Raw genomic sequence first — 14,163 nt, forward strand, 5'->3', positions numbered from 1 at the left:
TTTATCTTGTTTTTCAAACATTGTATTAATAAAACAAATAAGTCATCATTATTTTTTTGGTTGCACCATTACTTAAATTAAATTCTACATGTCTTCTTCATCCAAAACACACCATGATATATATATATATATATATATATATATATATATATATATATATATATATATATATATATATATAATATACAAACGTATAATAAAATCATTGTATTTTAAAACTGAAATTCTTTTGTTTAAACAAAGTTTGTACACTCAAAAACACGAGTTTGTAATGAGTGTGCGAGGTTAACTTGACTTTAATTTAAACAGAATATTACTGAATATTACTACATATTTACATTTATATGTATATATTTTACAAACCTGTGAGTGGGAACGTGCTATAATCTGCTTTGTATGAGTATTTGCATATGCCTTAAAAAATGCCATGGTCATTCAGTTTGTAGAAATGGAACAATCAAATTGGGATATTTTGATTTTTAAACTTTATTTATTTTATATATATATATGGTGTAGAAACCTACTGTGATGGTGAACACTGATGTTCAATATTAAAGTCACTTGACAATTTAAAATAAAACACTGTATGACATAATACCATGTTGTTGCAGTTATATCATGTTTATTCATACTGAAACTATGATTTTTTTTAGAATTAATACAATAGCCTACTACTTAGAATTTAACTATTCTCTATATGTTGACCATCATTTTAATAATTTTCCCCAAACACATATAAGTTGATATGATTTAAAAAATAAAATTCTGTCTGTGTAAAAAACCCAAACCACAGCATGAGTGTGTAATGACTTGGTGAGATTACGTCTGCTCTACCTGTTTAGCAGTCTCAGGCCTGTGGAAGACTCAGCTAAACACCTGTTGCAGAATGTGGTCTGAGAGTTACACAACTGCGTCAAACCCACTGTAGTTGGCCTTATCAGTATTTGCTTATGTATAAAACGTTGTCATGGTAATTCATATTATAGAATTAAATGATCCAAATTGTCATGTTTACATTTTTTCCCCGAAACGTCCCAGGTGTGGAAACCTACTGTGATGGCCGACAGGATGGAGCTCAGTGTTATGGAGCTTTGGGAGGAACTGTGGTCCTCCAGCTGATGGACAGCGCCTCAGAAATATTTAGATACCAATGGTCAACAAAAACAACAATCAAAGCAAATACAACAACAACAATAGTACTCCATGGGAGAAAGAATGTGATTGTGTCTAATGCGATAGCAAACAGATCCTTCTTTACTCCCAGTAATGGAACATTTAGGATCAACAACCTGAGCTGGACTGATGGAGGTGAATATGAACTTGAAATCTCAGATTCAGATGGCCTGGTATCAGAGCAGCGGACTCTACAGTTGACCATTCAAGGTAAATCACTCTTTTGCGAATTTAGTGGTATAAATAGACACACGTCATATTCAATTGTTGAACTACATATATATTTTATGTTCAACACATATTTCTATATGTATGTCTGGGCTGCTCTGTATTAGAAACTGTATAAAATGACCAAGATTCTGTTAATATGAAATGTCATCTGAGTGTGTTTCCTTCAGCTCAATCAGATGTTTTCTTTCACACAGGCTTCATACACATTAACTGCACCTTAACCAATGGGACGCACATATCACAGTGGGTGTTTGCAGCCAATAATACCCTGTGTCAGCCAACAACAGCTCCTGCCTCCACCGTGGGTAAGACGACCGGCATCACAGTGTCAATTAAACTCTGCACTACAAACACATCATCCAATCAAAATGTGAGATCAGAGATGCCTCATGTTATAGTAAGTAAAACTAACTATGCTGCAGGGGATTTATTAAAGTAATTTCCCAATGGGATGCACATGTAAAGTGGGTGTTTTCAGCCAATAACAACCTGTGTATTGAACCAACAATAGCTCCTAACACGAGGACAGAAACTGTGGGTAAGAGACATCAAAGTGTCCATAAAAGCCTCCACTTACATCACACATGCCAATCAAGCTGTTGCTTCCTCCAGCAGAGAGATGACCCCTGGTACTTCAGAAAAAAACTAACTTCCCTGTCAAAGCCCTAATTTTTGTGTCTCTTTATCCAATCAGATCACTCCCTACTCATATGTGGTGTGCGAGCAGCTGTAGTGGTTTTTGCATTAATTGGGATCGTCGTCTATTTTGCTTGGAAGGAAAGGAAATACAAGATGGTCCATAGAAAGATGGATTATCAAGAGAACTCTGTTGTGATGGTTGAAATGAGAAGTTGAACTTTAACTCTGTGAATCCAACACCTTAGTGTCGTCTGACTCTTCTCACTCCTCACTAGTTGTTGACTTGGTAAAGTGATCCTTCACATAGAATGAATTCATGTGTAAAGACTGTCTTGTTGTGAAGTGTTCAGTGTGTGACTGACTTTGAAGAGTGATAAAGCTTACAGAGGCCCACAGCTCCACAGCACAGTTTATTCTTTTTTTTTTTTTTGAACATGGTTTATTTAAGTTTTGTTACAACAAATTAACAATTCACCATGAGGACACATTGGGCTTGTGTACACCCACCCCCCTCCCCCCACCCGTGAAAATATCAGAGGGTGATCAACTTAAGCAATATTGAAAATAAAAACAACAGTAAAGAAATAATAAATAAAATAAGGTAAAAAAAGTAAATAAACAAACCAAGATCTACAGAACTAAAGTTATTCACATTGATATCCGGGGCACTAACATGCACATGGACGGAACAGGATCGAAAAAATGAAAGTAATACACAATAAACAATGCCATGACATAATCAGCAGACAGTTCAGTACTACACATCCAACACTGCTAGCTGCGTACCGAAATCTTCACTCAGCCATAAAGTCATCGGGGGCCAAGCGTCAAGACGACTAATATATTTACATAAATTTGTCAGCTGACCCCTTGACAGAATACCTTATTTTCTCTAATTTAATAAAATACAGCATGTCCCTTACCCACTGTGCAAATGTTGGGGGATTACATTCTTTCCACCTGATCAAGATTTGTCATCGGGCTATCAGTGTGGCAAACGACAGAAGTCTTAGTTTATTATTATTTAAAACAAAGTTTTGTGTCACCACTCCAAACAATGCAAGAAAAGCCGATGGTTCTAAGTGTTCATCAGTGGCCCTGGAAAGCATATCAAATATCAGTTTCCAATAGCACAGTTTATTCTAAAGCAACATGTCATATTGTGACCAAAGCTTATATTAACATATTATGAAATGACTGCATTATATGTTTTCATATTGTCACTGTCCAGTGAAAACCATGTATCTCCAATTGTGTTGCATTTACTTTTGCATAGGTACCTGACCTAGTAGCTACATATATTTATATTTAAAAAAGTGGTGATTTTGCATTCAGAGCATGTTTTTACCTTCGTCTGTTAAAGTCCAAACTATAATTTTACACCATATAAATTACATGCCTAATCACATTTATAATTACAGTTTTTAACTCTTAAAGACTGAATTATGTAAATATTTTTGTTTTTCTTATCTTATAGTTACAAATATAGGTCTTTTTTGCCTCCATGTTCACAAAGAGTAATAACCATTTGAAGCATTTATTAGGAAGAGCTTTAATTTAGTTGCTGTTTTGTGTTGTTATGTTTTCAAAACCTGTCAGTAAATCAGTCATGTTAAGTTAATGTAGGACAATGAGAATTGAATAAAACTTGCAGACTCATCATCAGTATTACAGTTATTCTCAATTGTTGACAGAACTCTTCTGAGAGCATTGCACATATTCTCAGAACTCTCCAACTCCAAACTAACATCCACCCAGAACGAAGGCTAAACTATAGAAATCTCCTGCAAAATGAAACGCCACACTCAAAACAAGGTTGTGTCTTCTCAAGATTGGATTTTATGTTCAAATAACACACACACACATCATATGAATGGACGTTTCTAAGAACCAATTAAACACTGACATGCACAATGTAAAATACTTGTATGGAGACTTATGCCTTTTGCATGTCGTCTTACACTTACCACGCATGTACAGTAGTCTGGTTTAAAATATCTTTGTATAATGTTTTTATACTCAAATATAAAACACACAAACATGCTGTCATATAAACAAAAAATAATTTTTATCCCCAAAATACTGTATTCATGCCACAAACAAAGTTTGATATGTAAAGGATACAAAAGAAATACAAAAGCGGCCGAAATGGGTTTCCTCAGGAGGGTGGCTGGCGTCTCCCTTAGAGATAGGGTGAGAAGCTCAGTCATCCGTGAGGAGCTCGGAGTAGAGCCGCTGCTCCTTTGCGTCGAAAGGAGCCAGTTGAGGTGGTTCGGGCATCTGGTAAGGATGCCCCCTGGGCGCCTCCCTAGGGAGGTGTTCCAGGCACGTCCAGCTGGGAGGAGGCCTCGGGGAAGACCCAGGACTAGGTGGAGGGATTATATCTCCAACCTGGCCTGGGAACGCCTCGGGATCCCCCAGTCGGAGCTGGTTAATGTTGCTCGGGAAAGGGAAGTTTGGGGTCCCCTGCTGGAGCTGCTCCCCCCGCGACCCGACACCGGATAAGCGGACGAAGAAGATGGATGGATGGACAAAAGAAATACTAGAAAAATGTACTGTAATCAGCAAAAACAAACAAACAAACAAACATATAGGATGGACCCTGTCAACCCTGAAAAGCTTGTACAGCTTTATCTGCACATGCATCTTGCAGAAGAGGTAAACATGTTTGGGGATTGTGATCATAGAGCTACCTGTGTGTACTCTCTGGCCAGCCTCCCTCACTGTTAGACCATGGTTGACCAAAGTGACCTGAATCTCTCTCCTTGAGCTCACCTGCGGACCTTTTACTGTATTGCTGAAGCTGATTGCTAATTATACTATTGTGCAACATGTTTTTGCCCATGTGAGCAGTCAGAGGGGATACAAATAAATTAGAATTTAGCATTCTGAAAGGCGTTGTGTGTGAACAAAAGAGATTCTATTCATAAAGATTGTGCCAAATGTAAAGAATTTTGTGTTTTGAAATGTGTGGTTTGGAACTGCAATATAATTGCAAAGCAGGAAATGTGCTTGCATACTGTGTCTCACAGTGTATTTAGAAAAACTGGTGTGAGGTTTCCCTCTACTGGTTTGGCAACATGAACACTTTTCAGAAAAAATAATTCAGTAAAAGATGCTTAAGATGATTCACTTACACGGTCTGCTTCATCAGCTATCGAGTTTAAAATATGTCTGCTGGAAGTGCAATGTCAGAAATGTTTTTATATTATAGGGCAGACAGAGAGAGAGAGAGAGAGAGAGAGAAATTGCTCAAGTGAACTCAAACAAGGAACATTGCAGAGATTACAGAGAAGCATTAGTTTTAGACCACTCTGGGCCAACAGCACACTGTAAATGTAGTCTACACATTTTATCACCTTGGGATTGTATATTTGTGTTTACCTTGTGAATATACACCACTAACAAAAAACAGAAACCGTTTGTGAGAGGAAGAAATAATTGAGTTGGAACATTTTAGTTGGTCTTATATGTGAAGTTTTTCCAAGACTGTGTAAACTCAAGACAAGATACAAAGGCATTATTTAGCCAATAATAAAGTCTAAAGCTGTATAATGTACTGTATGTAACCATGATATAATATTGGCATAAAAATCATTTAATTATTACTGCAGTATTGAAGTATTCAAAATCACATGATAAAAACTTTAATTCTTGTTCACAATAATAATAAAATGTGCTTAACTTATTGTATCCTAATCATTTTTAATGCATTTTTTTCTTCAGTGTTGTTTATCTGAAAATTATCTTCGAGTTGAACTGAACATTATTCTCCATTATGTAAATTCTGCAAATTCTAGATGTTTTTAATGTCATTTCATAGACATTTATTTGTAATTTAAAATTACTTTTTTCTCTGAAGTAAACCAAACAACAGTTTGGTTTGTAAATGTTTTGTCAGAATAAGATGGAGAGATGACAAATGTCAGCTTCAAATCCTCTTTCATCGTAAAGGAGGAATGTTTCTCTATCTTCCACTCAGTCCGTCAGAGGTCGTTGTGTTGGAGGCTAAAAGGGGAAGTAAAACTGATATCACATCCTGTTCTTCTTTCTGCCTATGAAAAGATTAATACAACAACACTCTGGTCGGCTCAAAGTTTTCACACCTTCTCCTCTGAGGCTGATCACTAACAGGACACATTTCAGGCTGTCCAGTGTAGGATGTTCAGGTAGAAAAGCTGCTGACTGGATCAACAGAGGCTGAACACTGAGGAGACATGGAAGCTGTGGTTGGACTGTTGCTGATGCTACTAGGAGTCTCTCATGGTGAGCTGTTTGACTGATAACACAAATAACACATTCAAATGATTACTTTTTGTGCAGCTATTGGTTTCCAGTATAGTCGTTGTATAAATTATCCTCTGTGGTTATATTGCAGGCTAGAGACACTTGGTGGTCCTGGAGAAATTACAAATGTTATTGATAAATTAAGATATGAGAATCAACTGAAAACTGCAGCAGATTGAAAGTCTACTTTATTTGAGCTTCTCTAAGGTTCAGTAGCTTTTAAAAATAATGGTTTATTATTTCTAAGAGCAAATGCAAATCCACATTATTGTGCATGAGTTGAACAGATTATAATCATGAGCTTCTACAAATTAATCTATTCAATTTAAATTTTAGGATTAAAGCACTTCATCCCTGACAGTTCTGATATTTAATTTATCGGATGAACACTGATGTTCAATCTTAAAGTCGCTTGAACATTTAAAATAAAACACTATATGACATAGTACCATGTTGTTGCAGTCATATCATGTTTATTCATACTGAAACTATGTTTTTTGTTATTACTACAATACTACTTCAAGTTGAACTATTCTCTATATCTTGCCCATCATTTTAATAATTTTCCCCAAACACATCTAAGTTGCTGGTTAAAAAACCCAAACCACAGCATGAGTGTGTAATGACTTGGTGAGATTACGTCTGCTCTACCTGTTTAGCAGTCTCAGGCCTGTGGAAGACTCAGCTAAACACCTGTTGCATAGTGTGGTCTGAGAGTTACACAACTGCACCAAACCCACTGTAGTTGGCCTTAGATCAATATTTGCTTATGCATAAAATGTTGTCATGGCAATTCATTTTATAGAAATTAAATTATCAAAATTGTCATGTTTTCATTTTTTTTCCCCGAATCTTTCCAGGTGTGGAAACCTACTGTGATGGCCGACAGGATGGAGCTCAGTGTTATGGAGCTTTGGGAGGAACTGTGGTCCTCTGGCTGATGGACAACGCCTCAGAAATATTTAGATACCAATGGTCAAAAACCCCAACAATCAAAGAAAATACAACAACAACAACAACAATACTCCAATGGATTAATTATAAGATGGTGTCTAATACAATAGAAAACAGATCCTTCTTTACTCCCAGTAATGGAACATTTAGGATCAACAACCTGAGCTGGACTGATGAAGGTGAATATAAACTTGAAATCTTTGATTCAAATGGAGTGTCATCAAAGAATCGGACTCTACAGTTGACCATCCAAGGTAAATAACAATTTTACCTACTGGGGTATAATATTGATTGACATAAATGTCATATTTTATTGTTAAACTACATATATCTCATTTACATGTATCTATATATGTCTGTGGCCTCATCTAAACTAACTCTGCTGCAGTGCATTCATTAAAGTATTTTGGCTGTTTTGTTTTTGTCTGTCTCCATAAACAAATCTGCAGTGTTTGGTAACTTAAAGCTCTGTGTGTCTCTTGTGTCTGTTATTATAGAAGCAGCAGCAAAGAAGTTGCCGATAATGGCCGGTGTACTGTCTGCGTTGGTAATTCTGTTAGTGGTCGGGGGGGCTGTCGTCTGTTCTCAGAAGCAAAAGCAAAACAACAAACCTAAAGGTACAAAAAAACAAAACTTCCTTTTTGTGACCCATAACTGCACTAATAGTTTATTTCGTCCAAAAAACTGATTTTTTAGTCTAGCTTTAAAGCTTTAAAGCTAATCTAAAAAATTACTTAAAAATCTCTCAACAATGCACGCAAACTGTTAGTTAATCACTCCTAACTACTTTAAGTCTCACTCTTCTCTCCAGTGGGGCTGATGGGGTGTGTGTGTGTGTGTGTGTGTGTGTGTGTGTGTGTGTGTGTGTGTGAATGGGGGGGTTGTGTTGTGTGCTGCGCATACTGCTACACCCCTTGATCATGTGGTGCATGTGTGTATCTGTGATATGAAATGTAATATATTGCTATTTGTCACTTGTTTTTTACTTATTGAGCGATGTTTGATTTTTAAAATGTTGTATTTGTATTTGTGCTTCCTGTGGGACTGCAGATGTAAATTAGCCTAAGGCTAACTCTGGTGTAATGCATCAAATGGTTACATTTATGTTTTAATTGCATATTGTCCCTTACAAATAAAATTGAAGTCTGAAGTCTATAAGAGAACACGATCTTGATCTGAAAACTAGCAGCTAAAACTGCATGTTGAATAATTGGAGTGAAGTAAATAAAGTACATTATTACTTCTCAAATGTAAAGAAATGTAAAGTTAATGTAGAAAGTGGCATAAAAAGAAAATTACAAGTAACTCAAAGTTATACTATACTATACTAGTCTATATAGTACTTGAGTAAATGTACTTAGTTACATTCCACCACTGCAAACACTGAATATATCTAGTTAAATATGATGTGTTTGTGTGCCACTTCTTCCATTCACTCTGCAGAAGAAGACGACCAAGAACTAACCTATGCTGATGTCAGGACGGTGCAGCGGCCGGGGAAGCAGGTGCAGCAAAAGGCAGAGACGGGGGTGGAGTACGGCCAGGTCAAGTTCTCCGAGCGACCTCAGTAGACTGTTGAACCAGCAGGAGATGAATGTGTGTACCCCAAGGTCCGTACAGACAGGTGATTCACGGCGTTTAGTGTTTTTTTACAAAGACTGCACCACTGAAGACAGAGAGAGGAGGTGTTTGTGAAGATGCCCAAAGCTCTTTCACCTTCACTTGATGTGATGTTCAAAAGGAAAAATAGATAAATATTATTATTTACATCTTTTACTGGTTAACTGGGCTTCAAAGTATCATCGCCATCATTTGAAACACAGTGTGGCTAGTTTTCAGATTTCGTGCTCATGATGAAAATAAATGAATGCAAGACTTTAAAGACTAGCAGGAAGTAGGCCTATTGTTGAGATGGTATTAGTTGATGCTGCAGCTGATTATATTTACCTTTAAATATAACTTTGTGTGTTTTATTTTTTTAGCCTTGATAAGAGACATTTGTGTTTAATGTTAGTAACAGATACTTCAAGGTTGTTTTCAGGACCAAAAATACAACTTTTATTGTGTATATAAATACATAAAAATAGTAAAAGTAGTAGTAATGAAAATATCGAAATAACCTGTGTCTGGATTGTAATGGTGTCTTAATTGCCACACAAAATAGAAAGATGTCACACTGTGCACATGTATTGTACATATCGTGCTAATGTTTTCTAACATCCGTATGCTCAACTGTCTCAAATGTGGAGGAGGATTGAAGGAGCAGAACGTAAGGCCTGGGTCCCAATGACAGATTCTGACAGACCCCCACACCCATAGTTACATGATACAGTAACACACATCCTGGACTAGTATCCCTGATCATTGAGCATACTGTACAGTATATACTGTATACTGGGAACTCTTGCTCATCCCCTGATCAATATTTTTGACAGCCTTTCTTTCTTAAACAGTTACATTGAACATATTTGTTATAGTGTCTATTACATACTTTTATTGTATATTTTGTATTTCTGTTCTCGACAAGCAGTACTTGTGCTTTATTGTTTATTATCTTTTTAATATGTTTATTATATACTGTATGCACCTATAACACACTAAAGCAAATTCCTTGCAAGCGCAAACTCGCTTGGCAATAAATCTGATATTGATTCTGATTCTAACAGACAGGAATTATAAGCAAGGCAGCACGGAGGCTCAGTGGTTAGCACTTCTACCTCACAGCAAGAAGGTTCTGCGTTCGAACCCAGGTTGTCCCAGCCTTTTGTGTGTGGAGTCTGCATGTTCTCCCCGTGCTTGCGTGGGTTTCCTCCGGGTGCTCCGGTTTCTTCCCACCATAAAGACATGCATGCAACTAGGACTAAAGTTGAAAATTAGCCGATTGGCTAACACTGGCGCATTTACAGAAATGTTGATTAATGTGCATTGTCCTAATATAAATAAATAAAATCATCTTCTTCTTCTTCTTCTATAAAATAAAAGAGAAGATTTGTGGGAAGCTGTGTTTATGCTGTATGCTGACCTTTTGTTTCACTTCCTTTATAGCTGAGAGCAATGCCAGTCTTTCCTGTGCATGGTTAAAAATAACATCTAATGTTGAAAATTTTCAGACTCCTGTTAAAATGTTTAGTCTTCTTCTTTTTAAGGCTTTTATCACTAGTCATAACTGGTCTCAACATAAATGAGGAACAGACATGCCTAGTTGGCCACAGTTTCTGCTTCTTTTCTTATCTGAAGCAAGAATTGTACGTGGCCCTTTTGCACAAGAACATGTTCCTGTCTGCATTAAGAGAGGCATAGAGTTACAGCACCCATACTATTTTCTATTTTTTTTTTTAATTAACGAATTACTGTATATTTTTTTATTTTTTTATTTGTAATGTTATGAGTTCACTCATGTTCTTTGAAATCAAGTGGACCTTCATTTTTACAAAAAATGTTCCTGAAAATTGCTAAATGTTTAAAGTACTCACAACACTGAATGCCACATTCATTTATATCATATGTATTTTTATATACACACATATATATATATATATATATATATATATATATATATATATATATATATATATATCATATGAAATAATTGTTCTCCATTTCTTTTCCGATAATCAGTTTGAGCATAATTTAAAGATCTTTTCAGACTCTTGGGTAGTTTTATATATGTCAATGCATCATATTTTGAATTTATTGTATATTGTATATTGTATTTATGTACAATATTCATCTAAAATGTAACTAAAAATGAATGTGGTGAAATAAAAAGTACAATACTTTCTTCTTAAATCTAGAGGAGTAAGATATAAGAAAATACTTAAATGCTACAAGTAGCTCAAAGCTGTAATCTAGTGAATGTACTCGGTTCCATTTCCCCACTGGTCACAGGTCTGTGTAATATTCAGCTGCTCAACTTCCTGTTGGCAAACTTTGGTCTGAAAGAGAAATAGATGCAACAAATAAACTGTTTTTTTGTGAGTGTCTGTCCCAGGGAGAGATGAGGGTGTCCTGCTCCTCTGAGGGAGGGGACAGTCCTCAGTACAGCTGGACTCTGGATGGACGCACACTGACAGACGCTGAGCCTCTCTCTGAAAATACTGAGACTAACAGCATCACTCTGAAACAAAAGGTCTCAGGACCACTGGTCTGCTCAGACAGGAAGTCAGAAGACTCACCTGTGGTGAGTGAGAACATGAGTAGAAATAATTAATTTGAAATTTGTGCTGAGCGTCATAAAAAAAACTGCTTTAAAATAATGTTGACTTTATAATTAATAATATAAAATAAGTAAGTACAATAAGTACAACCCATTTCAGCCAAATTACAGTTATTCTCTTTAGCACCTCCAGGACAGGACATTTGTTTTTCAAAACTCTGAGCTGAATATAGGCTACCTGATAATATGCATTTGTGGCGCTGCAAAAACGTGGCTAGAGGTACGTATATCCCATGAGACTAGGTTGGAAACATCAGTGTGGCCTCCATCAGCTGGTTCAAACTCCTCTGAGACGTTTTAGCTGAGTTATGAGTCACTTCCTGTTTGGTGAGTTAATAAAATGTGTTTACTCTTCAAGGCAGAAAAATGTTGGGACTGATTTCCTCTGAGGCATTTTAATGAGCTCAGGCACAAGAGAATCCTTTTTGAAAGACTATGGAACAGTTTCTCTTCCAACTGACCTCTGAGGGCTCTGAAAGGTCATCTCAATATTTAAATTAAGGTTAAACTTCACAGAGTCAGCTGATATCTGTAAAGCAGGTGTCAGGTTATTTAATGGATAGATAAATGGATTAAACTATTGAAGGGTTTTGATTATCACCTATGTCTTGCAAAGGATTATCTGCACTGCATTTAAGATGTTTTTAATGGATTATTTGTTTAAGAGGTTTAAGGGTTATCAGAAGGAAAAGACAAACTTTGTTTCTCTGAAGGTTGATGGAGGTGATGGGGGGGAATTATGCTGACAGACACTCAGGAGATGCAAAATTAGTAATTAAACTTAAACAGCTAATGTGAGTCGAAACTGCCTGCGAGATTTTTGGTTGGATTTGGTTTGGATTAGATATTGTTTTTCGTTTGTTAAGTAAGGGTGGACCTCCAGATGTGTAGATCTTGTTTTCTCATGTTTTTGTTTGTTTAGGGAGGTAAGTCTTTTGTCTTTTGTTTTGCCCATTTGTTTGTTAGGTTAGTTTCTAAACTCTCAGTTAGGATTGTTTTGATTGTTACTGTTATGGTAGGCCACCCTGAAGCTATATACATCTGTTACATATATATCTTTTTCTATGTAAAATAAATTCATTTGTTGATCTAACCACGTAACGGTTTGTGGCTACTTGGGAGACGGGGAAGATGGGGCCTTTCCATGTTGCGTCCTAGGCACCCCTAGACTGGGGCGTAACACTTTCCCAGAGGTCTGGCGCTGCCCTCTAGTGGCCGTAGTAGTTATGACGGGAGCAAACCAGGAAGTAAGGTGACAAACTGGTTGCACCAAGTGTTCAGTTGTCTTAGTGCATTTTTTAGCAGCATAAAATACAGTACACTGTATAAGTTACATAATTCTGATTCTAATCGTTCTATTTAAGATGAGGCCCTACCACGAGGCTCCAGACCACAGAGTAAGGAAAAGCATGCGTGTGCATCATGCAACAAAACAGACAGCTACATAATGACAGCTACATTTCTAATACATTAGAGAGTTACTATAAAAGAGCCATGTCAGTAAAGAGCAATAGCCCCTCCAAATGTCTGTGCCCGTCCCTGCAATAATGATTAACTGTACAGTCATTGATCTGTTTCTTTCCCACAGGCTTCACATTCATTAACTGCACCTTTCCTGATGGGATCTGCATGTCAAAGTGGGTGTTTGCAGCCAATAACAACCTGTGTATTGAGCCAACAACATACCATGACAGAAACTGTGGGTAAGAGACACATATCACATGCTAATCAAACAGTTGCTTCCTCCAGCAGAGAGATAACCCCTATGTAATTTTATGCCGCTTGAGGTCTCTCAATCATAACCATGGATGTAGATGTATGAGAGTCATGGAAGTTGTTGTCTTTATTATTAACCACCAATGGCAATTAAAATGTATCTATTCACGGACACGTTAATGTATTAAAGCTTTAAAAATCATGTTATGTTTAGTAACGTGAATAACCAGGTGGAGATGTCCAGAGAGGCTTGGGTCTGATCTGTTCTCTGACGGATCATTAAGCTCTCTGTTATTGCTGTTGTTAGCAACCAGTGCTGGGTTGGGGTTGCTGTAGTCATTAGTTGGGGGCTAGCTGTACCTGTGTCCCTGGGGGTGCTGTCCCCTGTCATCCTGGCTAAAGTGTCTTAACGTCGGGCAGTAAGGCAGAAAGACTGGAGTGCCCTAGCTAGCTCATGGCGAATTTAATCATGGGTTAGGCCAGTGGTGTTATCAATGGTCAAAACAATCGTACTAAAAATAACTTTTTGAGCATTTTAAACGTTGGTGTAACTTTAGTCTGGATTAACAGAAGTACATTTCCATGATACTTGTCTGACATCCTGACATATGCTTTTGCTACACTTTTGGGACCAATATTACAGAAACATTTTGTATTACGGTTACTGACATTTTACAGCAAAACTATTACATACTTGTATTTCTTTATCCAATCAGATCACTCCCTGCTCACATGTGGTTTGCAAGCAGCTGTGGTGGTTCTTGCATTAATTGGGATCGCCGTCTATTTTGCTCGGAATTAAAGGAAATACAAGATGGTCCGTCGAAAGAGAACTCTGTTGTGATGGTTGAAAGTTCTGAATCTGAACTTTAACTTTGTGAATCCAACACCTTAGTGTCGTCTGTCTCTTTTCACTCCTCACTAGTTGTTGACTTGGTCAAAGTGGG

At 37.0% G+C, this 14,163-nt stretch overlaps 1 protein-coding gene across 4 annotated transcripts in view; it reads left to right on the plus strand.

Moving 5' to 3' along the window:
* The window catches only part of LOC114562631 (uncharacterized), a 31,901-nt gene that overhangs the window by 672 nt on the left and 17,066 nt on the right, over nucleotides 1–14,163 (plus strand). For 2 of the 4 annotated variants that reach the window (XM_028589158.1, XM_028589161.1), the window contains exons 1-2: nucleotides 6,094–6,309; nucleotides 7,191–7,538. In XM_028589158.1, the coding sequence (XP_028444959.1) occupies nucleotides 6,261–6,309; nucleotides 7,191–7,538 (397 nt within the window). In that variant the 5' untranslated portion in view covers nucleotides 6,094–6,260. Of the gene's footprint in view, nucleotides 1–1,038; nucleotides 1,384–6,093; nucleotides 6,310–7,190; nucleotides 7,539–14,163 lie in introns of those variants that run through there. The other 2 variants (XM_028589159.1, XM_028589160.1) reach the window with 1 other exon arrangement.

Source organism: Perca flavescens, chromosome 10 (assembly GCF_004354835.1).
Source record: "Perca flavescens isolate YP-PL-M2 chromosome 10, PFLA_1.0, whole genome shotgun sequence".
Taxonomy (NCBI): domain Eukaryota; kingdom Metazoa; phylum Chordata; class Actinopteri; order Perciformes; family Percidae; genus Perca; species Perca flavescens.